Below are 25,031 nucleotides of genomic sequence, written 5' to 3'. Positions count from 1 at the left end.
CCCAGGGCTTATTCTCCAGTCCTCGTCACTCCATCTCCATGTGCATATTTGGCATTTAGAGCAGGATCACAAGCATGTCTGCCCTTCCGCCCAGTACTCATCATGGTCATTTGTACACACAATATATTTCAGACGTCCAACACATTTTTTTATTCAAAATTGCCAGTAAACATGAAAAATAATCCAAACTAAATTCCTTCTCAAAGGAGTTTCCGAGCTTCACCCCCTGGTCAGTTGGCGCATCGGATGCTGAAATCCGCACAATCCGGCATTACATTTCTACTTTTTTCCCCCAATGTAAACAAATGGAGGAAAGCGCACATGAGACGATGGAACAGCAGATAAGCACTAAGGAAAAGGTGGCAGGCTCTTCTTGTGGGGAGAATACAAGATGGCGTGGAGTGTTGCCTCTGTGTGTAAGGGTAACAGCTGACTTCAGTGATTTCTGCTGGCCTGCCCTTGTAATGCCAACTTCAGAATAACTGGAGTTAAATGTGCAGTGTACAAGCCCGAAATTACAAAATTGCAGTGTATTTAAAATACAAGTAAATAAACAATAATGCTAAGACTTAGGGCCAGATGTGCGAAGCTATTTTGCGGTCGCAACTTCCAAAATTCGCCTTTTGCGATCACGAGATGGCCTTGCTGCTTGTACTGTCCCTACTTTGCGAGTTGGTATCCTGTTACCGACTCGCAAAATAGGGATTGCGACTCGCAGGCCCATATATGATTGTTTTGCAACTGTGAATGCAGTCGCAAAACAATCGCAGTTACCACCAATTTGAAATTGGTGGAAACCCAGTCGCAAACAGGAAGGAAAAAGGGCTGTATTAAAAAAAGAAAAAAAAAATGCTTTATTGACCAAGTAATTACAGACATGGTGGTCTGCTGACCCCAGCAGGCAACCATTCCTATGTTTGTTGACATTCAGAAATGGGTCGCAAATTGCGACATGCCTCATGAATATTGATGAGGTCGGTCCATTGCGACTCATTTGCAAATTGCAAACAGTGTGGTTGGCACTGTTTTACATTTTGCAAAACAAAATGGTCATACATCTGGCCCTTAGTGTGCTTTAGGGAGGTATAAAAATGACATGTGTTAATGAAACAAGAGCAGAAAAGGAAATTATCATCACAAGGTGCATGTAGATTAGAAAATAGATAATATACTGCCTAAATCGTATATTTATAGTATTCTAATTGTGTACCCTAGCACTTATGTAGCACTTGACACCTGAAGAGAGCAAGTCCAGTTATTCTTCTTCTCGACATGTTATAGCAAATGTAATTCAAATGAACTATTGGCAGCTGTCTATTTACCTAGTTGTTTCAGAACTTTGTAATTCTTTCTAAAACATACAATATTTGTCAGCTCCCTTAGCTTTTCATTAAAATCTATTGAATGGTTTTTGTTTTAGTCATTAAAATATAGGTTGCACTTTCTCTATAAAAATAAATGCAATAAAGAAGTCATCATAGCCCATTCAAACACAGCATAATATTCTCTAAGTTTGTTTTGAGATCTGCCAGGCAGGCCTTTAGGCTTTTTTTGGTTAGTGTATTTTACTTTTGGAAGGACATTTCTGTAATTGTCCAGGGAGCTGGGTGATCAGGGTGTCCGGTATTTGCATTTACTCTCAGCTTTCTTCTGCTCGGTTTGTTTGGACATTATGGCTCACATGGAATGCTGTTTTATTTACTCAGGTTAAACACGTTGGCCACGTGCCAACTAGACAAGACCCTCTTACATGATCAAATGTTGCTCTCATATTTCATGGGGGGGGGGAAATCTCCCTGGAATCATTGTGCAAAATGTGGGTTATTGTATAGTAGTGAAACTAGGGGACTCAGATCTCCTCTTTACTCAGTGGTCGCTCCTGACTTTGTCAATCACTCTCTTATCCTCTCCTAGCCCTGGATTCCCAGAGCTCCGTGCCTGGATATGTGCCCTAGTTTGGGTTACTACCTCGAGGCTTCTCCTGGTGTTTCCTTCCTGTCACCGGACTCACTCAGTCAAGGTTGAGGTGCCCGGTGTGCCTGGGTACCCAAACAGTTAACATGCACAGCACCTAATCATTGCCAGTCAGGCTACAACCCCCCCAGCCAATCGGCTCGGTAGGGGACAGCCATCTCTGACTCACTTGTCACCTGTCCTCCTGTGCCCCTTAATTTCCATCCTCTGCAGCCCTCAACTGGTCTGTTGAACTTCATCTCTGCCCCCTTTACTTCCACTATTGTTCTGTTGTGTGGGCTGATTGTGAGAGGGAGCCCCGCGTTATATTTATGATTTTTAATTTTAGTGTTGGTGACATCTTGTGAGGTAAGCACTGATTTCCTGCTGAGGTTGCCAGACGGTTCTTCGCTGCCACTGGGTGCCAAGCCACTCAACCTCTCCACATTCTACCCTTACTCGGGCCCCATCGATCTCTAAGCATCAGGTGTGGTTGTCAGTGGCATCGTCTCTATGTAGGCATCAGTTTCAGGGTACCCTTCTGGCTGAAATAGGGTGGGTATGGATGGAGATCCCAGAGCGATGCGACGATGCTACTGTATAGCAGCCATGTTGTGGAGAAGTCGATTGCTTCCTTTTTACTAAATGTCTCAATGTCTGACAGTGTGGAAAATAATGAAATAGTTGGAGATGGTGGAATCTTGTGTTGCATTAATCTCTTAGGAACATTTACAAATGTGTCTTCTGCAGGAGTATTTAGCTAACAGTGGGCCTAAGAAGCCAAAGACCGGGTGAGTCTAGTATTATCAGTGTGAAGCACAGGTTGCAGAGGATGGAATAGAAAAGTTCTTTAGCAGACCATTAGCTGTATCGACCATGGATATCTCTCACATGTTCATGAGCTCTCTTAGCAGTTCTGGCGAGTGGGGCCTTGGGGAAAAACATCATCTTTAAAATTAGGAGATAACCGATATATTTATATCTTTTTTTAATTCAAGCACATCTTTAGGGGAAGGTGCTGCTAAATTGAACAGACAACGTCAGACAATGCAACATAAATGAAGCAGGTAATAACAGGAATCCTACAATTTTACAAGATGGGTCAGCACATTTAGCAGTGGGCCCAAAAACTCCACATACACTTGCCAGTAGTGCATTTGTCATGGGTGGAAAGAAACGTTTCAGTTCTCCTAAGGAGAAATAATAATGACATTCTGCAGTGGAGTATAGTCTTAGGCATTACGCAGGTATTTCCTGAAGTGGGTCACACCACACAAAGACGTTTTCGGCACTATCAAACATAAAAAAAATGTCAACATTGCACATCCAGGTAGCTAAATCCTATTTACTCTAGGACAATGTTGGGAGTTAATAATAAAGTATGAGGAGAGTAATTGCATGTCTCGTGTGAAACGGGTCTTTATGGAGACGTATTTTGCTAAATGTAGTTTTGAAAAGTGCGTCTGGCCTTGATTGGGAAGTTTGCTGACAAGAGAAATCTAAATCACGGGGCGGTCATGGCGAACCAAACGGCTGTGGGCTTGGTCAGTGACAGTTATTCGGGCAGTATTAAGTACATTTATTCTAGGCTATAGTCCTTAATGCCTGGTATATGTGTGGATCAAAATGGAGGGTTACAAAAGGGGCAGAAATCATATTTATCACTTTGAGATGCAAAATCACAGAGGTTCCAAATAAGCTCTACTGTGCAGTCACATTTAGGTGAAAATCCCATTTGTATGCGAAGTCACAGTTGATACAAAGTCTCAGCAGGCATGCAAGAGCCCCTCAGGTTTCGTATCTGACCATTACAAGCCTAGTGATTTTCTTTCTGGTATTACTCGGATATTACCAGTTGGGCTGCAATGCCCCTTTTTCTTAACACTAATCAGTAACTCAAGCATGTTTTCCTGCAGACTTGAGGATGACTGCTCCTCCTGGCTGTACTGTCTGCTTCAGGCACCTAGAGAGTTTTGCAGGAGTGGTCTATTAAAGGCCTGTTTTTTTTTGGCCACTTCTGGCCACTTCCCACCTCTTACGCGTCCCGATGAATAAGAGAAAGGATGCTAAATGATTTGATTGGAGGAAACAGTATGTGGCTAGGGATCAACACACTTGATGTAGCACAACACATTATAGGCGTACTTCAGCCATTCTTTGGAATGCAACCAACTACTGTACACACATGGTCTCCAGTGAAGTACACTTTGTTGGATCCAAGCCTGCTATGGGTGCATCAACCCCATTCATCTCCAGTTCGAGAACAGAGCATAAACCTGTAAACATGCTTATTGCCAGAGCTTCTTTGATTACCAGGGATATTGGCTTTAGTGACTTCTGGTGTCGAGGTTTCTTCCCACCCAACCCACCGTCTCGAGAGACTCTGCCAATGCAGTTCCATGTGCATCTTGCCTCTCAAATATGTAGGCTGCTGTTACTGGTGCATCCTACGTTCCTCCATTAGCTTTAAAAAAGAATGAAGTAAAGGGGTGCTCCACTTTCTAGTTGCTGGCACCCCTGGTGCCAACCTGAGGTGGGAGTCTTATCCTTTTCCTGACCCTTACCACTGTAGGGTCGTCTCAAGTGATCACCGGCTCCGGTGGATGGCTACCGGATGATTTCTAGTAATGAAGCACACAAGTATCCCTCTTGCTTGCCTCCTATAACTCCAGGCCTTTCGTATATGGTAGCACTGATGCTCTTTCCCTCCATTCGACCTTTTAGACTTATGGGCACCACTGCTGAGCCCTGTATGATCAGGGCATATCCTCTTCTTCCCTCTTCCATGACAGAACCAATAAATTTGGGCTGTCCGTCAACAAATAAAGCCAGAGGGATCGGCTCATCCTTAGTTCTTGGGGGGCATGGTGTCTTTCAGCTAGGCTGCAAATCTGTAACCGGACATTAGTAGTGGTCCTCCTCAATTCGGGCGATGTGAAGTTTTCCTTGGGACAATGGACTATTTCTCTTCAGCTGCGTGAGCTTCCTGATAGACTACTAGGTCCCCTTCTTTCATGTGTTATTTGTCGTCCTCTCTGCACCCTTTAAAGCAGCATCAGCTCCTGTCTCTGTGCACCTAAGAAGCTTCCTGGTGTGGCACTGGGGACTGACTGATGTTCTCCTCGTGCACCATATTGTATTAGGTAGAGGGTGGAGTCTGGTCAACACGAGGTAGTGGAGAGGCCTTTAGGTGTTAACACAACAGAGAGTCTGCTTTCAACCATTTTCCTGTGGATCAGGCTTCGAGCCAGGCTTGCCAGCACAGTGAGATTCAAAATCATCTGTGGTCCAACATCAATTTGAGCATGGATATCTTTAGGAGTTGCAAACACATTTAGTTGCAAAATCACCTTTGGTGCGGCATTAATGTGCATGTGGAAACACTTTTAGGGCTAGAAATGTGCCTCCATTGCAGTACATTAATGCTTCACTTCACCACACGTGCACTGCTGAGGGAGGTACTCTTTAGGCAGGCTGATTAATACACATAATAATCAATATCTAATATTGAGACTGGCTCCCTCCTCTGACCTGTTAAGAATGTGACCAATCCTTTATTTATTTTTTTGAAGGGGTAAAACCCAAATGAATTAAAGGCTGCAAATGCTGAACAATAGCTCTTTGTGCCTTTTTTTATATTTGTAATGTGGGCCCTTGTGGACAGCAAACACTGTCTTAATCTGTACTCAGAGCTAAAAAGAGGAACAAACCTGGTTTACTCCAACGTGTGCCCTTTAGTTTGTACTAAAAATACACAATCGGCATAACTGTTGTGTTGGTAGTTTGAAATGTATTTATCAGAGTTTAACAAAAATGGATTGCATATTAAATCACAATAAAACGAAAATGTGTTTTCTGTTTTATAAACATGAATGTGTTTTAGATAATGATTTTTATTTCTTTTGGTAAACTGTTTTTTTTTTTTTTCAGGGTTTTCTTTATTGAGAAATTTAATTTTTCTCCTCAACAAGCTGGTGCAATCAACAGGTAAACCATGCTTATATAAGGAATGCTTTTAAACCTGCCTTTCTCTGTTCAGTATGAATGACAAATGCATTCAGCAAATTCTCATTCATGAAGGAAAGTCTTCCCCTCTGCTGATCTCAATTGTCTTGCTGATGCTGCAGATAGCCAGAGTTGTCAGTTGTGGTAATGCAAATGTATAGCTTCAAATGGCATTTTGATGCCATCTTTAAAAAAAATTCTCCAGCTAAAGCCGTTTTTTTTTATTTCCATCACTATACCCCTTGCCACTTTATTCTATTGGTACGTATGGAAACCAACAAGAGAGTGTAGGAAGTGTTACTTAGGTGGCAGTTCGAAATCTTAATAAGCCACAGCAGATCTGATTGAGAGTGAAAATATACACAATAATGTTCACACTTTGCAAAGTTTATTGCAGGAAGTTTAGAAACTGAAGTTAAATAAATTACTTTACATATATTCTTTATATTGCTTGAAGACTTTGTTTAAAACATGCAACAGAGTTATTTAACAAAACACTGAGGCCTCATATCATAAGCAAGACACCCCTTCAAAGTATGCAATAAAGTAGTTCTACAAATCTTACATGAGGATCCAAATAATGCAAAAAAATCATTAAGGATATATTCCGCTACACTGAAAAGCAAAACAAAACGTTTTTGTATTAATTACTCGCACTATTCAGTATTTAAATAGGGAGCAAGAAAGGATGGAAGGGGAACAAGGGCACATGAGTGAAAAGAATAATTAGTTTCATTATGAGCCTGAAAAGTGAAGTACCCAAGAAGTTTGCAATCACCCAAAATGTGTTGAAATTCCCAGAAAGTCTTCTTCACAACAGTGATTATTGAAACTGGATGGTTTACATAAATATCGTGCCAATACTTCATTAGAAGGAGATGAAATGGATTGACGTATCCTTAATAACACTCACTTAGCCAAAAGGTGTGAGTGAGTAGGAATTTTGTAAAAACCTAACCAGTATTCTCTATACATTTACCGTAATGATAAAAGTTACTCCAACAACTTCAGAGCTAATGCAAGACCTATTTTGATAAATTAATCCCAGGGGACATCCATGAGGGTTAATAACGTACTTTATCTAGATGCTTAATATCAGTACTTACCCTCACTAAATTCTCAGGGTGAATAACAGAACTGAAACCAAAACATTCTGAAGAACTGTTCCACTCTCTAAAATAAGTTTAGCAGACCTTGGCACTTGTGGAAATGTCTTTGTGGTCTATACTGACAAGATCTATTTTAGCTAATAGAGATACAGCAGTCATACTCATGGACATATGCAGTTGTAGCTCAGTCCAAGTGTGACATATTAAAAAAATAAAAAGCCCTGCTCCTTCGTGAACAGGATCCACACATGATGAACTATATCTTACTCATTGAATTTGGACCTTTGTGAAGTTGAGAACACAAGTAAGGTAGTACTGGTAATAATGAGACTGTCACACAGTCTACACATGCATTGTTAAGGGTGGTGATCCCATGCTTTGTGAGTTATTGTTGAGTGTTCTCTAAAGTTTATTTCTTTTTGGCAAATTTTTTTAATGCCCTTTACTTTGTCTCTGTATCAACAGAGTACCTGTTGTTTCTTAAGCGAGACATGTTAGAGGGCTGGTTGTCATTGTAGAACATAGCCTTATAGCTGGCTGCCAAGGGCTATACCGGTTGCTTAAGGCCCTGAACCAGAGTTATGTACCTCTGGCGTAGGCCTAATACTCCAGAGAGGTCCTCTAAAAGCTGGTATAGCTGAAACAGGAAGGCTAGAAGGCTATCGGAACATTCCTCTCATTGGGGATAGAATGTGCTAAATTAAAAATTGAGAAACAAAGGCAAACATTGGAATTTTGGTGCATAGGGCCTATAACAGCCATTATTAGCCGTGAGCCACTTCATTTTCTTTAGTGGAGCTCCCAACATTCTAATGTGCTAATTTTGTAATACATTTATCTTTTCATTATTTTTTCTGAAAGTAGGAATTAATTTAATATCTGGACTTTAACGATGTGTCTACTTGAGTGTGTTAATTGTGATTGCTCAAGCAATCATCGAAAGAAACAGGAAACAATTCTGGTAATATAAGTATCTGGAGAGAAGTCTATAAATGAAAAAGTTAATTCTTTAATTTCGGGAACATTAAGCTCAGCTGTTTTAAGTACAGGATTGATTTGGGGAAAAAAGCAGTCACTATTTTTGGAGTACAAACATTCTAACAATTTTCTGTGTTTACATTTATAGTGTTGTCTATATCATCTCTGCACCTTTATCCCCCCTTTTTGGAATCCTTGTCGATCGAACTGGAAGGAACATTGTTTGGGTAATGTGTGCTATTGTGACCACCCTTGCTGCTCACATCATGCTGGCCTTCACTTTCTGGAATCCCTGGATTGCCATGGTAATATTTCCTACTTTTTCTTATTACTAATAATATATTTTAGAATATTATATTTTTAACTATGAATGAGTCGGGAGACGTGCATGTAGTACGTATAGGTATGAACAAAAGGAATGCTATTGTGGTATTAAACATAATTGTTTAAATTATGTGACCAATAATTGAGTTTATTTTATGTATTGAAATTAATATCAAAGAGTACACTGATCAATAAAGATAATAAATTACTTTACCTGAGCCTTGCATGTTAATTTATGAGAGAAGTTTCTAGAACACTAAATAAAAAGATAGACTGGGGTTCTGAATCTTGTATGTGTTACTGTTTTTACAGCACTGGAGCTGGCCCTTATTTTGCCTCTGAAGCACTGGGCAGGAATGATTGCTGAATGGAGAATAGTTGGGAAGCCATTGTTAAAAATGTTCTAGGGACGGCTAAAGGCACCTCTTTGGGCAGTTGTAGATTAGGTTGACTCAAAAGTGAGTACTTGAAGTGACCTTGTTTGTGTGCTGCATTATTGTGAAATGTGTCATTGGTCTGTTCCGTTTATATACCGTTTTGGGTTTGAACCAGGTTTTCCTTCGTTAAACCTCCAGTGTTTTGATCGTTTGTAGAAGGGCAGAGGCATCTATTTCAGATATTTGTATTGCTGTACAAAGCTCGGCTGTGTGAAAACTGCCCTTCCTGTTATTGTGTGACCATTTCTGTATAGTCTGATACTCATGACAGACGTTCCTGAACAAATTTGTGTTAGGAGTTTCCTTCCTGATCTCTTTATATTGCCTTGTTTAGTCTTTCTTCCTTTCACCTGCGTACACAACTACTTTGTTGATGAGCATGAGTCTGGCATGTGGGAGCATCCCTGGCTGTATTACAAATCAAGGGTGGGCTCCTTTCTGTTTTCAGTTGACCCATCGTTAGGTAGAGTCAGTGGTCCTTTTGTGTCATTAGTTCTTTGTTTCGAAGGAGCTTTTAAGGGAATCTGCACACATTTGTCTTTTCTATAGTTTTTAGTACCGGTCTATTTTGTCTGTATTTTGTCCTGTATGTGTATCTGTGTGTATCTGTACGTGTGTGTTGGATTGCCCAAAATGTTCATCGGGTGGCCATCTGTGGTGAAGGGTTGGGACGGAACTGCTTTAGAGGAGCTATACACTCTTGGTATCATGGGGAGTTAGGGCACAGTCAAAGGAACGGGCTAAGAGAGGCTATTGTTGAATTGTGGAATTGAATACTCTGATACTAGAGCAACGTTTGTGATCTGTTTTCTTTTCACCCACAATTAGCCCAATGTAATTTTCTAGGTAGAATATTAAATGAGCTTCTCTACATGCTTTCTTCCATATGGTTCCTCAATTTGTGCAAAGATTACTTAGCCTATGTATATTTCTTGCAAACCTCAAGAATCTGATATTATCATAATGTGATATTCTGAAGTGCTCATTGGTTGTCATGGGTAAAGAGTCTAAAGATATATAAGTGCAACATATGTTTACTATGTATAGTGGCAATGACAATAAAATTAACTTTTAATGTGCATTCTTTCTTTGAACAGGTGTTTTTAGGAATTTCCTACTCACTACTTGCCTGTGCGTTATGGCCAATGGTGGCTTTTGTTGTACCTGAACATCAGCTTGGAACAGCTTATGGCTTGTAAGTTGATTCACCTCCCTCTACGCATTTCCTCGCAGAAGTAAAAAACCATTTATGTCATACTTAAAAGAGCAGATTAATGTAGTTATATAGAGCAGGCCCTCTAAAACAACAGCATATGCAAATTCATGACACAATCGAACCTTTGCTGTAAATTATCTGCATAATAACCTAAATTGCCATTTTGTTGCTTGTTCCCCTAGTGAATTTTAACTGTTACCACAGAAACATTTACGTTTGGCATGTGTGGCTGTAGATACACATGCTGTGCATAAGCTTGCAATCTAGTGTTGGTTTCGGAGTGGTACAACTTGTTTTTCTTTGAAGAAGCTTTTCCGAGTCGCAGGATCTAGTGACTCCTCCTCTCTGTAATACTGTGCATGGGCATCAAGTCCTTTGTTAGATTGTTTCTCTGTGCTGCCTGGTTTGGATTTGTGTTCTCTTGATCAGAGTGCTCGGCTTGATACAGTTCAAAACTGTATTCTCTCCGTCTTTCTATCACCGTTTGTATTGTTTCGATTGTGTATTCTACTGCACTTTAACTTTGGTTTCAGCTTACACTCGGACTCGATTTTCAGCCCTTTGGGACAGACACAGCCCTTTCGGGCCCTCTTTGGGCCTACCTCCTCCACGTGGTATTCAACTATGCAGCCCTAATGGAACGAACTCCATTTAGGTTTTACCCTCAACATCACTCCAAATTTCCACGCACCGACCACCAGGTGTGTAATTTGTGCCTTTTACCCTACCACAACGAGCATACCTGCGAAGTGTGCCATTCCTTATTAAAAAGACCGTCTGGTTGAAATTACATCTCGAACTTACATCTCGAACTCCAGACGATACACCAGACATCTTCGGTGAATAGCATGCACAAGATGAGTCGGAGAAGGAGGAAGCCTCCTTCATTCAAGACTCGGACTCTGATGTACAACCTGACATCGAGTCAACCGTTACAATTGGTGCAAACCGTGAGTAAAAAGACCCCTTCACCCTCAGTCAAAACTACATCAAAAGAGGTCACTAGGCAGCCACTGCCTTCCAGCCATGGTTGGAGCAGAGAAAATAATTTGGATGCCCGGCCATCCAGCTCAGCACCAAAAAAAGCCAAAGAAAAATCTTCGGCATCAACCTCCAACACTTCCACTTCGGCATGCCCAAATATACAAGGTGCTTGGATGTCGACCACTTCAGTACAGAAAAAGAAAAAAACATCTACCCATTGTTTATGCACCAAAAATATCCCATATACAGAAGACTTTCGATCCGAAAATCGTAAAGACCTCTGTGGATTCTGGACAGCCTCCATCCACCATCCCTTCACCTGTAGAACAAATTGTAGAAGTTATGGACGCTCATCAGTGCCGACTTCAGATTCAAGAGGGAACAGGGTGGATTATAAAATCACCTCCTCCCCTTTAAAGAAGATATTGACTTTTCAAGAGCCTCTTGGCTCCTCTCCACCTCCAAAAAAGAATACAATGGAAAAGACTCCTTCTGTTACTCAGCTTTCTCCTCAACCCTCACCACCTCCACATAATTCACCACAGCATACTACTCCACCGACATCTACCCCTCCTTTAAGGTCACCACACCACCCAATTCCCCACCTGATGGGGCTCATATTTTGGGAGATACATTAGACGATCAAGATCCACCGGATACGTATGATCCGGATACTATTACACCTAATCCGGATCTCTATCCAGCTAGACCTTCACCACCTGAGGATTCAACCTCATTTAAACAGGTCATAGACAGGGCAGCAGCGTATCATAATGTCCTGATGTACACGGATCCCATAGAAGAGGATTTTCTATTTGACACCCTTGGTGCAACACACAAGGAGGGTCAGTTTCTTCCAGTGTTCCCAGGAATGCTCAGACATGCCTGGAAGCACTGGAAGAAACTGACCCAAGGATTCTCACTCCTGGGTTTGATTTAAAAAAAATAAAAAATACTAAGCTGCACCAACTGATGCTTTATTTATTTATAAAATCACAAATCCCTCCTGACACCATTGTTGCCTCTACAGCTCGCAAGACGGCTAATAGCCAATTAACAGGAGGCACACCTTCTCCTGATAAAGCAAGCTTAAAACTAGATGCGGCAGGTAAGATTGTCAGCTCAAGCAGCTAATCATTGGTTGATTACTAATGACCAAGCATTACTATCCCGGTACGATAGAGCTCACTTGGATGCCATGGAGGAACTACTACAATACCTCCCTGAGGAACACTGTAAAACAGGGGTAGAAATTGTAACTGAAGGGCAAACAATTTCATATAATTCAATAAGATGTGCCCTCGATGCTGCTGACACAGCAGCACGTAGTATTAACACTAACGTCCTCATTAGGCGACATGCCTGGATCAGATGCTCGGGCTTTAAACCAGAGGTACAGCAGGCAGTTTTTAACATGTTGTTTGACAAAGAGCATTTATTGGGCACACAAGTTGATACCATACAAAAACTAAATAAAGACAAACTGCCATAGCTATAGGAGCACTCCAAGCCAGCACACACCTGAGCACTTCATCGCACAGGATTTGCAAGAGGTCATCATTTAGTGCCAGTCTTCTACTCTGACAAAGCCCACCTCTCAAAAAGACCAGAGGTTATTTTAGAGGTTCCTACAGAGGGAATAGTAACAAAGGAGAAAGAAAGCCATCTACATCCAAAGGCTCCTCAGCCAAAACTAAACAATGACTTCCTCCCAACTCACATCACTCCGGTAGGGGGAAGGTTACAACATTTGTTCCTGCAATGGTGTGACAGGTCAATGGGTAGTTTCAATCATCCAAAATTGTTACTCTCTGGGGCTCACTTTCACTCCACCAAATATACCCCCTCATACTCACAAGATCATATCGCTCTTCTCAGAGAGGAAGTGCGCTCTCTTCTTCTCAAAGGGGCTGTAGAATCAGTACCATTACACCACCAAGGTACTTTCTAATACCCAAAAAAGACGGGTCTCTCAGACCAATATTAGATCTCAGACCTTAAAACCACTACATCCTATCAGAACACTTCCATATGGCCACTCTTCAGGATGTGATCCCCCTACTACAGCAAGGTGACATTGACAGCGTTAGACCTAAAGGACGCTTACTTTCACATTCCCATTCATCCAGCACACTGCAAATATCTAAAATTCATAGTTGAAGAAAAACATTGCCAATTCAAGGTGTTACCATTTGGAGTCACAACCGCTCCCAGAGTATTCACAAAATGTCTTGCTGTAGTCGCAGCACAACTCAGAAGACACCAAATTCATGTCTTCCCTTACTTGGACGATTGGCTCATCAAAGCCAGTTCATTCACACAGTGTCAACATCACACTCAGATCACAATCCAGCTCCTATGCTCTCTGTGGTTCACTATCAGTTACCTCGAATCTCATCGACATCTTCTTCAGGTACAACCTTATCGCGGAGCGACCATCACCACACAGTTAGGACTAGCATTTCCCAGCTCAGTCCGCGTTCATGCTTTTCAGGCAATGATTGCTAAATTAACAAAGAACCAAGCATACACAGTAAGAACGGTTATGCGACTGTTAGGGATGATGGCATCTTGTATCACCATCGTACCTCATGCTAAACTTCATATTCGTCCCCATCAACGTCTCCCACGTCAATGGTCTCAGACACAGAGTCAGATGGAAGATCTAGTGTTGTTGGCCCACTCTCTGCATTGGTAGAACACCACAAACCTTATGAAAGAGCGGTTCTTTTTAGACCCTGTGCCTCCAATCACTCTCAACAGACGCCTCAAACACCGGTTGGGGAGCTCATCTCCACATCCTTACAGTCTAGGGAGTATGGGACAACACTCAACAGTCTTTCCACATCAAATTCCTGGAACTCCAAGCAGTATTCCTAGCAGTGAAAGTGTTCGTTCCACAATTGCAACACTAGTTAGTGTTGATACCTACAGACAAAATGACAACCATGTACTATCTTCAAAACAGGTGTGGGGGCGGGGCACAATCTCATCAACTATCCCATCTTGCACAAACAGTTTGGAAATGGGTAATTCATCACCACATTCACATAGTGGCAAAGTATCTCCCAGGGACAGACAATCCCTTTGCAGACCTGCTCACCAGGATGCAGCAACAAGTCCTCGAATGGGAACTCCACCCACAAGCCCTTCATCAGTACTTCCAAAAGTGGGGAACACCTCAAATAGACCTCTTTGCCACTCATTAAAACATCAAATGCCCAAACGACGTCTCCCGGTATCCACACCCTCAATCCAAAGGCAATGCTCTATGGATGAGTTGGTCAGGGATATTTGCTTATGCTTTTCCCCCTCTCCCACTCGTTTCCTTTCTGGTCTGGAAGCTCAAACAATCTTTCCTCAATATGAACCTTGTAGCTCCTAAATGGGCTTGTCAACCATGGTTCACAACACTTTTGGACCTCTCACAAGTTCCACATCAAAAGCTTCCCAACAGACCAGACCTTCTAACATAAAAACAGGGTCAGATAAAACATCCAAATCCCAAATCGCTCAACCTAGTGTTATAGCTTCTGAGATCATAAACCTTTGGGCCAGTTACAGTTACCACAGGAATGTATGGATCTTCTTAAAGAAGCACGCAAACCCACAACCAGGCATTTTTATGCACTAAAATGGAAATGTTTTGTTTACCTTTGTCAAACACAAAACATTGACCCACTTAAGCCAATAGTACAAAACGTTGTCTGTTATTTACAAAAGGCAAATCGAAACACTCTCAAAACACTCTTCCAATCAATAGCAACTTCTGCACGCTAGCCACCGCTTTTTCGAGGGACTTCTTTTTACAGTTTATACACAGCATGTGCATCTACAGCCACAGCATGTAGTGCTGTAGATTCACATGCGTCCTTCCTAGACTTGTGTGGACTTTGCAGTTTATAAATATGTATATATTGTACATATGTAGATACATGGCATGGACATATTTTCTATTGCACGCTCTATTTTCACTACTTCACTCTACTGCATGCAGAGTAACAATCTAACAAAGGACTAGATGTCCATGCACAATATTACCGAGAGGAGAAGTCACTCGCCATGACTCAAAAGCTTCCTCAAAGAAAAACAAACTGCACAACTCCAAACCCAACACTAGATGACGAGCTTATGCACAGCATGTGAATCTACAGCACTACATGCCACAAACAGATGTCTACCGGTAAGAAACATTTTCCTTATAATGTAAGTACGTGCCCACAGTTGAAGGTTTGAAGTGTGTGAGGTGGCTGAGTGGTGAACTTAATGCATGTCATCTTTGCAGCATGCAGTCTATCCAGAATCTTGGGCTTGCAATTGTTGCAATAGCAGCTGGCGCCATTTTGGATGCTCGAGGGTACTTGTTTCTGGAAGTCTTCTTTATTGCCTGCATGTGTTGTAAGTATTTAACATCTACATTTCAGCTTTCTTTGGTTATGAATGTGTAGCTGTAGGTTTTGGTCAGTGATATATCCACCTGGTAAGGCATGCACCACATGTTCAAGTCATCAATGATATTTATATTCACTGGAAAAACAAAGTAAAACATTTAGTTATGTTTCTAGCTCAAAAGCATTAAAGCATTAAGCTGAAATTCGTAGATATCTTTATGAACGCACCCAATGTATAAATGTATGTAATAACTCATCAGCCATGTTGTCAACCAGTTAACTGCTTTTGTGTTTGTGCCTTTGGCAAATTTGTGTTTTGTACAAGACGGGCAACCGTGAGATTTGCAGCACACGTCCTTTTTTCTAGAGTCACAGACTGTGCACTGTACTGCCATCTAGTGGTTGGGTCTGGAATTCTTTCCTTTTTTTATTTTCTTTTTTTACTGTGGTTGTAAGGAAATGCCTCCTTGGCATGGTTACCCCCTGACTTTTTGCCTTTGCTGATGCTATGTTTTGAATTGAAAGTGTGCTGAGGCCTGCTAACCAGGCCCCAGCACCAGTGTTCTTTCCCTAACCTGTACTTTTGTATCCACAATTGGCACACCCTGGCATCCAGGTAAGTCCCTTGTAACTGGTACCTCTGGTACCAAGGGCCCTGATGCCAGGGAAGGTCTCTAAGGGCTGCAGCATGTCTTATGCCACCCTGTGGACCCCTCACTCAGCACAGACACACTGCTTGCCAGCTTGTGTGTGCTGGTGGGAACAAAATGAGTAAGTCGACATGGCACTCCCCTCAGGGTGCCATGCCAGCCTCTCACTGCCTATGCAAGTATAGATAAGTCACCCCTCTAGCAGGCCTTACAGCCCAAAGGCAGGGTGCACTATACCATAGGTGAGGGCCCCAGTGCATGAGCACTGTGCCCCTACAGTGTCTAAGCCAAACCTTAGACATTGTAAGTGCAGGGTAGCCATAAGAGTATATGGTCTGGGAGTCTGTCAAACACGAACTCCACAGCACCATAGTTTGGTATCAAACTTCTCAGCACAATAAATGCACACTGATGCCAGTGTACATTTTATTGTGAAATACACCCCAGAGGGCACCTTAGAGGTGCCCCCTGAAACCTTAACCGACTATCTGTGTAGGCTGACTGGTTCTAGCAGCCTGCCACAGCGGAGACATGTTGCTGGCCCCATAGGGAGAGTGCCTTTGTCACTCTGAGGCCAGTAACAAAGCCTGCACTGGGTGGAGATGCTAACACCTCCCCCAGGCAGGAGCTGTAACACCTGGCGGTGAGCCTCAAAGGCTCACCCCCTTTGTTCCAGCACCACGGGGCACTCCAGCTAGTGGAGTTGCCCGCCCCCTCCGGCCACGGCCCCACTTTTGGCGGCAAGGCCGGGTGAAATAATGAGAATAACCAGGAGGAGTCACTTGCCAGTCAGGACAGCCCCTAAGGTGTCCTGAGCTGAAGTGACTCTAACTTTTAGAAATCCTCCATCTTGCAGATGGAGGATTCCCCCAATAGGGATAGGATTGTGACCCCCTCCCCTTGGGAGGAGGCACAAAGAGGGTGTCTAAAGATTTAGATTCCTGCAACTACAAGAAGAAGAGGACTGCTGAGCTGAAAGACCCCTGCAGAAGAAGAAAAGAAGACACCAACTGCTTTGGCCCCAGACCTACCGGCCTGTCTCCTGCCTTCAAAAGAAACCTGCTCCAGCAACGCTTTCCCCAGGACCAGCGACCTCTGAATCCTCAGAGGACTGCCCTGCTTCAAGAAAGACAAGAAACTCCTGAGGACAGCGGCACTGCTCCAAAAAGACTGCAACTTTGTTACAGAGGAGCAGATTTAAAGACCCCTGCAAATCCCCGCACGAAGCGTGAGACTTGCAACACTGCACCCGGCGACCCCGACTCGACTGGTGGAGAACCAACACCTCAGGGAGGACCCTCCGGCGACTCCGAGACCGTGAGTAACCAAAGTTGTCCCCCCTGAGCCCCCACAGCGACGCCAGCAGAGGGAATCCCGAGGCTTCCCCTGACCGCGACTGCCTGACTCTAAAATCCTGACGGCTGGAAAAGACCCTGCACCCGCAGCCCCCAGCACCTGAAGGAACGGAACTTCAGTGCAGGAGTGACCCCCAGGAGGCCCTCTCCCTTGCCTAGGTGGTGGCTACCCCGAGGAGCCCCCCCCTTGCCTGCCTGCACCGCTGAAGAGACCCCTTGGTCTCCCATTGGAAACCCGACGCTTGTTTGCACACTGCACCCGGCCGCCCCCGCGCTGCTGAGGGTGTACTTTTTGTGTGGACTTCTGTCCCCCCCGGTGCCCTACAAAACCCCCCTGGTCTGCCCTCCGAAGACGCGGGTGCTTACCTGCTGGCAGACTGGAACCGGGGCACCCCCTTCTCTCCATTGAAGCCTATGTGTTTTGGGCACCTCTTTGACCTCTGCACCTGACCGGCCCTGAGCTGCTGGTGTGGTAACTTTGGGGTTGCTCTGAACCCCCAACGGTGGGCTACCTTGGACCCAGATCTTAACCCCGTAGGTGGTGTACTTACCTGCAAAACCTAACAATACTTTACCTCCCCCAGGAACTGTGAAAATTGCACTGTGTCCACTTTTAAAACAGCTATTTGTGTTTTATATGAAAAGTATATAGGCTACTGTAATTATTCAAAGTTCCTAAAGTACTTACCTGCAATACCTTTCAAATGAGATATTACATGTAGAATTTGAACCTGTGGTTCTTAAAATAAACTAAGAAAATATATTTTTCTATAACAAAATCTATTGGCTGGAATTGTCTCTGAGTGCGTGTTCTTCATTTATTGCCTGTGTGTATGTACAACAAATGCTTAACACTACTCCTTTGATAAGCCTACTGCTCGACCACACTACCACAAAATAGAGCATTAGTATTATCTCTTTTTGCCACTATCTTACCTCTAAGGGGAACCCTTGGACTCTGTGCAGGTTATTCCTTACTTTGAAATAACACATACAGAGCCAACTTCCTACAGTGGTCGTCTGCCACTTTTCGGTGGTATGATCCCTTGTGTGAGGTCATACCAGCCCCTTAGGGATGTTCCTGTGTAGCTGCCACCTCAAGAATCTTTTTCTGTCTTTGCATCTGGAAGCAATGAAGGAGCTCCAGAAAGTTTCTTTTTTTTCTTTTTTCAAAAGCTCCAAACTTTTAGGGGGAAATAGAAGAATTTCCCAAAAGCCATGACCAAAATTGATGATGAGAGAAAAAGGGGATCCTTTTTTCTCTCCCTTCCGGCAGGGGACTCGAACGGTACCAGCCACGTTATTGGGAAATTTAGGCAGGTAGGGGTCATGGAGAACACCTTTTAAATTCTGCCCCAAATGCACCACAAATATGCCCAGAGAGACCCCCATGAGATCTGCATTCTCTCTCTCCCCAGGGATCATCAATACGAGGACTGCATTGCCTGCACAGTCTCTGAACCCATGACCCTAAAGGTACATCGAAGACAGAAGCTGGAACTCTACCACCATGTCCAGCACCCAGAACGAACAAGTCTTGCCTAACAACCTTGGCCTGTTGAGTGAAAACGAGGACAAAGCTGAGTAGGCAGAGAGGGCCCGGGAGAAGACTAAAAGGCTTGGCTGTTGAGATCTATGAGGCAGACACTGAAAAAAGCCCTTGTCTAAGGACGTCGAAACAAAGAAGGCCAATGTAATGAAACTGCCGAAAGGCTCTGACTCAAAACCCCTGGACAGTAAACCCCAGAAGGCAGCATTGGTGTCAAAGCACTTGATGACCAAAGGTCAGCCGAAGCTCGAAGAACAGCATGGATCTTGACTGAGTGATAATGTGAGGGGCAGGGTTACATTGAAACCCCTGAAGACACTATCTAGTCGAAAGGTACCGAGAGAGAATGCTAAAGTTTTGGACGAGACAGACCAGTTGCGCTAAAAAAGAGATTGTTGCTTGATTCTGAACAAAAATAGCTCAAGGTCAAATGCAAAAAGATAAGACTAGAGGCTGAAATATCTGCTCACCTACAACATAAAAATGAGTTTGGCGAATCCCTGAAGGTAGAATTCCAACCAGGCCTTTGATCGAGACTGAAGGTAATCGGTCTGTCCTGGAGGGGCCAGCAACACTGGAACCTCACAAAGGGGAGCAGGAATAGTTCTACAAACTTGAGGCGAAGCTGCAGCAGGACTCAACTAGGAGTTACGGCAAGACCTCAACTCCGACTCCTCAGAAGGAGTACACAACTATCCTTCGAGGCCATCACCTTGGATGATCTAGTCCTCTACAACAACCACATAAAGACGGCTGCCGCAATGTATCGGGTCCAGTTAGAGGAGGAAAAAGGAGATTCTTGCTTCCTCCTAGAAACATTGATGCCCTCTAACAAGAGGGACTTGTATTTGCTCATGCTACCAAGCGTACTGGACCAGTGGAAGGAGGCATTCATATATACCAGCTACTGCAAAAGCCATGCTGGCAAGAGTAGAGGAAAAGTACAGGCCATCTACTCAGGACCATAATACATACAGGGAAACCCCATGTGGACTCAATAATGGTGACAACTGCAAGGAAAGTAAACATTGCCCACACGTCTACAGGCCCACCATCGGAAAAGTAGAGAAATGCATTCAAACTTAAAGCAAAAAGAGAATTACCCATGACACCAAGAGCACATTCCACTAGAAAAAAGGGTGCCACAATAGCTTTTCTTGGAAATATACCAATGACAGGAATTTGTAAAGCAGTCACCTGGTCTACGCCTCATACATTTACTAAGCATTACCGTGTAGACGTGTTAGCAACACAACAAGCCACAGTAGGACAGGCTGTATTAAGAACATTATTTCAGACAACTTCAACTCCTACAGGCTAACCACCGCTTTTGGGGAGATTACTGCTTTGTAGTCTATGCACAGTATGTGTATCTGCAGCTACACATGCCACAGAACGGAAAATGTCACTTACCCAGTGTACATCTGTTTGTGGCATGAGACGCTGCAGATTCACATGCGCCCTCCCACCTCCCCGGGAGCCTGTAGCCGTTTTTAGTTGCATGAATTGTAAATATGTAAATAAATATTATTTTAATACACACTATGTACATACATTACTACTCCATTGCATGGGCACATCTAGTATACTCTCAACTCCTACCTCACCCTCAGCAGGGAAAACTGTCTAAGATGGAGTCGAGGCCATGCGCAATGGAGCCGAAAGGGAGGTGTCCCTCGGTCTCGTGACTCGAAAAGACTTCTTCGAAGAAAAACAACTTGTAACACTCCGAGCCCAACACTAGATGGCAGGATAATGCACAGCATGTGAATCTGCAGTGTCCCATGCCACGAACAGATGTACACTGGGCAAGTGACATTTTCCATATATATATATATATATATATATATATCTATATGTGTGTATATATGTCAAATCCATAACAAAATTCAGGTTCACTCAGGAAAAATAATTCAAAGATTTGATCTTTGCGGCCTTCATCTCTGCAGCCTTGATCACATGACCCAATACGTTTTGCACTCCATCAAATACTCATAGTGAACATAAAAAACCAACACACAATACATATCAACATCGTCACCATCTTTGAGTGGCTTCTGCTAACACTACAGGGAGTGCAGAATTATTAGGCAAGTTGTATTTTTGAGGATTAATTTTATTATTGAACAACAACCATGTTCTCAATGAACCCAAAAAACTCATTAATATCAAAGCTGAATATTTTTGGAAGTAGTTTTTAGTTTGTTTTTAGTTTTAGCTATGTTAGGGGGATATCTGTGTGTGCAGGTGACTATTACTGTGCATAATTATTAGGCAACTTAACAAAAAAAAAATATATACCCATTTCAATTATTTATTATTACCAGTGAAACCAATATAACATCTCAACATTCACAAATATACATTTCTGACATTCAAAAACAAAACAAAAACAAATCAGTCACCAATATAGCCACCTTTCTTTGCAAGGACACTCAAAAGCCTGCCATCCATGGATTCTGTCAGTGTTTTGATCTGTTCACCATCAACATTGCGTGAAGCAGCAACCACAGCCTCCCAGACACTGTTCAGAGAGGTGTACTGTTTTCCCTCCTTGTAAATCTCACATTTGATGATGGACCACAGGTTCTAAATGGGGTTCAGATCAGGTGAACAAGGAGGCCATGTCATTAGATTTCCTTCTTTTATACCCTTTCTTGCCAGCCACGCTGTGGAGTACTTGGACGCGTGTGATGGAGCATTGTCCTGCATGAAAATCATGTTTTTCTTGAAGGATGCAGACTTCTTCCTGTACCACTGCTTGAAGAAGGTGTCTTCCAGGAACTGGCAGTAGGACTGGGAGTTGAGCTTGACTCCATCCTCAACCCGAAAAGGCCCCACAAGCTCATCTTTGATGATACAAGCCCAAACCAGTACTCCACCTCCACCTTGCTGGCGTCTGAGTCGGACTGGAGCTCTCTGCCCTTTACTAATCCAGCCACGGGCCCATCCATCTGGCCCATCAAGACTCACTCTCATTTCATCAGTCCATAAAACCTTAGAAAAATCAGTCTTGAGATATTTATTGGCCCAGTCTTGACGTTTCAGCTTGTGTGTCTTGTTCAGTGGTGGTCGTCTTTCAGCCTTTCTTACCTTGGCCATGTCTCTGAGTATTGCACACCTTGTGCTTTTGGGCACTCCAGTGATGTTGCAGCTCTGAAATATGGCCAAACTGGTGGCAAGTGGCATAGTGGCAGCTGCACGCTTGACTTTTCTCAGTTCATGGGCAGTTATTTTGCGCCTTGGTTTTTCCACACGCTTCTTGCGACCCTGTTGACTATTTTGAATGAAACGCTTGATTGTTCGATGATCACGCTTCAGAAGCTTTGCAATTTTAAGAGTGCTGCATCCCGCTGCAAGATATCTCACTATTTTTGACTTTTCGGAGCCTGTCAAGTCCTTCTTTTGACCCATTTTGCCAAAGGAAAGGAAGTTGCCTAATAATTATGCACACCTGATATAGGGTGTTGATGTCATTAGACCACACCCCTTCTCATTACAGAGATGCACATCACCTAATATGCTTAATTGGTAGTAGGCTTTCGAGCCTATACAGCTTGGAGTAAGACAACATGCATAAAGAGGATGATGTGGTCAAAATACTCATTTGCCTAATAATTCTGCACTCCCTGTATTTGTATACCAAATACCTTACAGTACATTTTCTGTTTTGTTTCAGAACATCTGTCGATAATATCAATAATACGATATACTAACAGATTGAATGACATGACACTAAATGGTAAAATTATTACTGATAATGATTTTCAGATTTTTTGGGAAAACATCAAATGTGATCATTGTGTGAACCTCCTTATTGTCTCTCCTAATCAAGCCCAAAGTGGGCAAATTCATCTATTCACATCGTCCATTGATATCACTAAATATCATGCATATCCACAAATCAACTAACATAATATATCACGTAAAGTAATAGTTATTGTTTAACAGCGAACAGTGTTATTCTCATTGTTTGTGCTTACTTATTGTATACGTGATGAATAGCTAATTAGGCACCTAACGATCATAATTCATGTTCCAGATCATATTCATTACCAGTGGCCCCAAATAGGGCCCCTTTTAAGTCCCCTTTATACATCATACACCAATCTACAATACAAAAGTACATCACTCCATCCAGCCCACAGTGGGCGAATATATAAATCATTGCAGATCATATACAATATTATTGCTAGTCATATATACAAACGCGATCCATAACAGTGTATGACGCCTAAACAGTGATTATTTGTGAGCGCCCAATGTAATTCCAGTTGTCCCAATATGTTCATTAGATATATTGATCAAGAATCATTACGTTTGTTACAAAACTAGAGCTCATTGTGAATATCCTAACCAGTGCCATATTTCAACCAGTTTTTCAGCTTTGTATGAGTCATTGCCACTCTGAAACAGTATATGTATATCTGTCATACAAGTCCAAATAAGCATGTCATATCTAGGTGTGCATCATCCACTCTGCTGTGTCAGATTTGCTGTATAGTAACCGACCCGTCCACTCTGTTCATAATTACAATTAAAAATGTATATTTTAATGTACCTAATATGTTTTTAAAAAGAGGAAAAAGTAACATAGAAGAAAACTGAAGTAAGAAAACATCCTAACATCTACAAGAAAAAATCCTTTACATATACACAAGAAAAATGAGAAAGAATAAAAAGGTCCTATAGTGTCTTAAAAGTGCATCCCCTTTCAAAGACTCCCCAATTTATACAATGCAATATTATATGTGTTGACAAAACACCTAACGGAAAACTAGCCAGAGAAAGAGGGATCAGAGTAGTGGGGGAAGTAACAGAGGTAGACTAGCATTGAAGTAAAAGGAAACAGTGGATCTCTTCTGACAATAAATCATAAACAAGTCATCTGTGATGTAAATGAATATTCAACTCCTCGTCCAGATTCATACCCCCCTGGACTAAAGTTCTTAAGGTCAAAGATCAGTTCAGATTATATTAGTTTCAATCGCAAAGTCTGGTTACCTCCTTTCGGATTGTGCCTAATTTGTTTTACAGCAAAAAAAGAGACTTTACTGCAATCACCACCATGTTTTTTTTTTTTTTGTTTTTTTTTAGAAATGTCTAGCCACTGGATATTTCACATCACTATGATCAATGGCTCTCATATGTTCTTGAACCATCTTTCTCACTGTGCATATAGTGCTCCACACATATCTTAAAGGGCAATGGCATTCTAATATGTATATCACATATTGGGAACTGCAAGTAAGAAATTGTCTTATGTTTTGTTGATTCTTTGCTACTACAATATATTCCCTCACATTAGAATGCTTTTTACAAGCTTTAAAGTGTCCACAAGGAAAAAATCCTATCAAGTCATAATCACCCATCCCCTTAGGTAAGGTAATAACATTCTGTATTAAGGAATCTCTCAAAGATCGAGTTCTCTTATATTTGATAGATGGTCTCTCTCCTACCTCCCTTTCCCTAGAGTTTCCATTGTATTCAAAGATGACTCTTTTAGTCATTTCTGTCATAGACGGTTTGTTGTCAAAGTATCGTGTTCCTCTCAATTTGGAAGGCACATTTTACGGCTTTCGCAAGGAACCACAAGGGGTAACCCCATTCTCTTAATCAGGCTATCTTGTTTTTCTCTTCCTCCTTATATGTGGCTTCAGTACTACAATTTCTTTTAGGCCTAAGTAGTCCACCATTTGGAATACTCCACTTTAGGTTATGAGGAGCAAAATACTATTCCCCGCTGTGGGCTTCCTGAACAGACGAGTATGTACCTCCCCATCAATGGCTTCAACCTTGACATCAAGATACTCAATATGAGTTTTACTTAGGGTATATGTGAATACCAAATTCCATGGTTTACTGTTTAAGCAAGCAACAAAATTCTTAGCACTGTTTTCAGGGCCATTGAAGATTATAAAGAGATTATCTATATATCGAAGCAACAGGACAACTTGTTCTTGGTAGCTTGTAAGATTCTCATCGCTGAACACCTGTTCCTCCCACCATCCTAGGAAAAGATTAGCAAAGCTGGGGTAAAACAGGTGCCCATTGCAGTCCCACAGAACTGTTGGTATAAC

At 42.4% G+C, this 25,031-nt stretch overlaps 1 protein-coding gene across 2 annotated transcripts in view; it reads left to right on the top strand.

Annotated features, from left to right (window-relative positions):
• Positions 1–25,031, top strand: part of MFSD1 (major facilitator superfamily domain containing 1) — a 138,015-nt gene that overhangs the window by 89,452 nt on the left and 23,532 nt on the right. For both annotated transcript variants that reach the window (XM_069213267.1, XM_069213268.1), the window contains exons 10-13: positions 5,884–5,940; positions 8,194–8,350; positions 9,904–10,001; positions 15,292–15,404. In XM_069213267.1, coding sequence (XP_069069368.1) covers positions 5,884–5,940; positions 8,194–8,350; positions 9,904–10,001; positions 15,292–15,404 — 425 coding nt within the window. The remainder of the gene's footprint in view (positions 1–5,883; positions 5,941–8,193; positions 8,351–9,903; positions 10,002–15,291; positions 15,405–25,031) is intronic.

Source organism: Pleurodeles waltl, chromosome 11, assembly GCF_031143425.1.
Source record: "Pleurodeles waltl isolate 20211129_DDA chromosome 11, aPleWal1.hap1.20221129, whole genome shotgun sequence".
NCBI classification, from domain to species: Eukaryota; Metazoa; Chordata; class Amphibia; order Caudata; family Salamandridae; genus Pleurodeles; species Pleurodeles waltl.
Note: the sequence above shows the minus strand (reverse complement) of the source record. Positions and strands in the feature narration are given on the sequence as shown.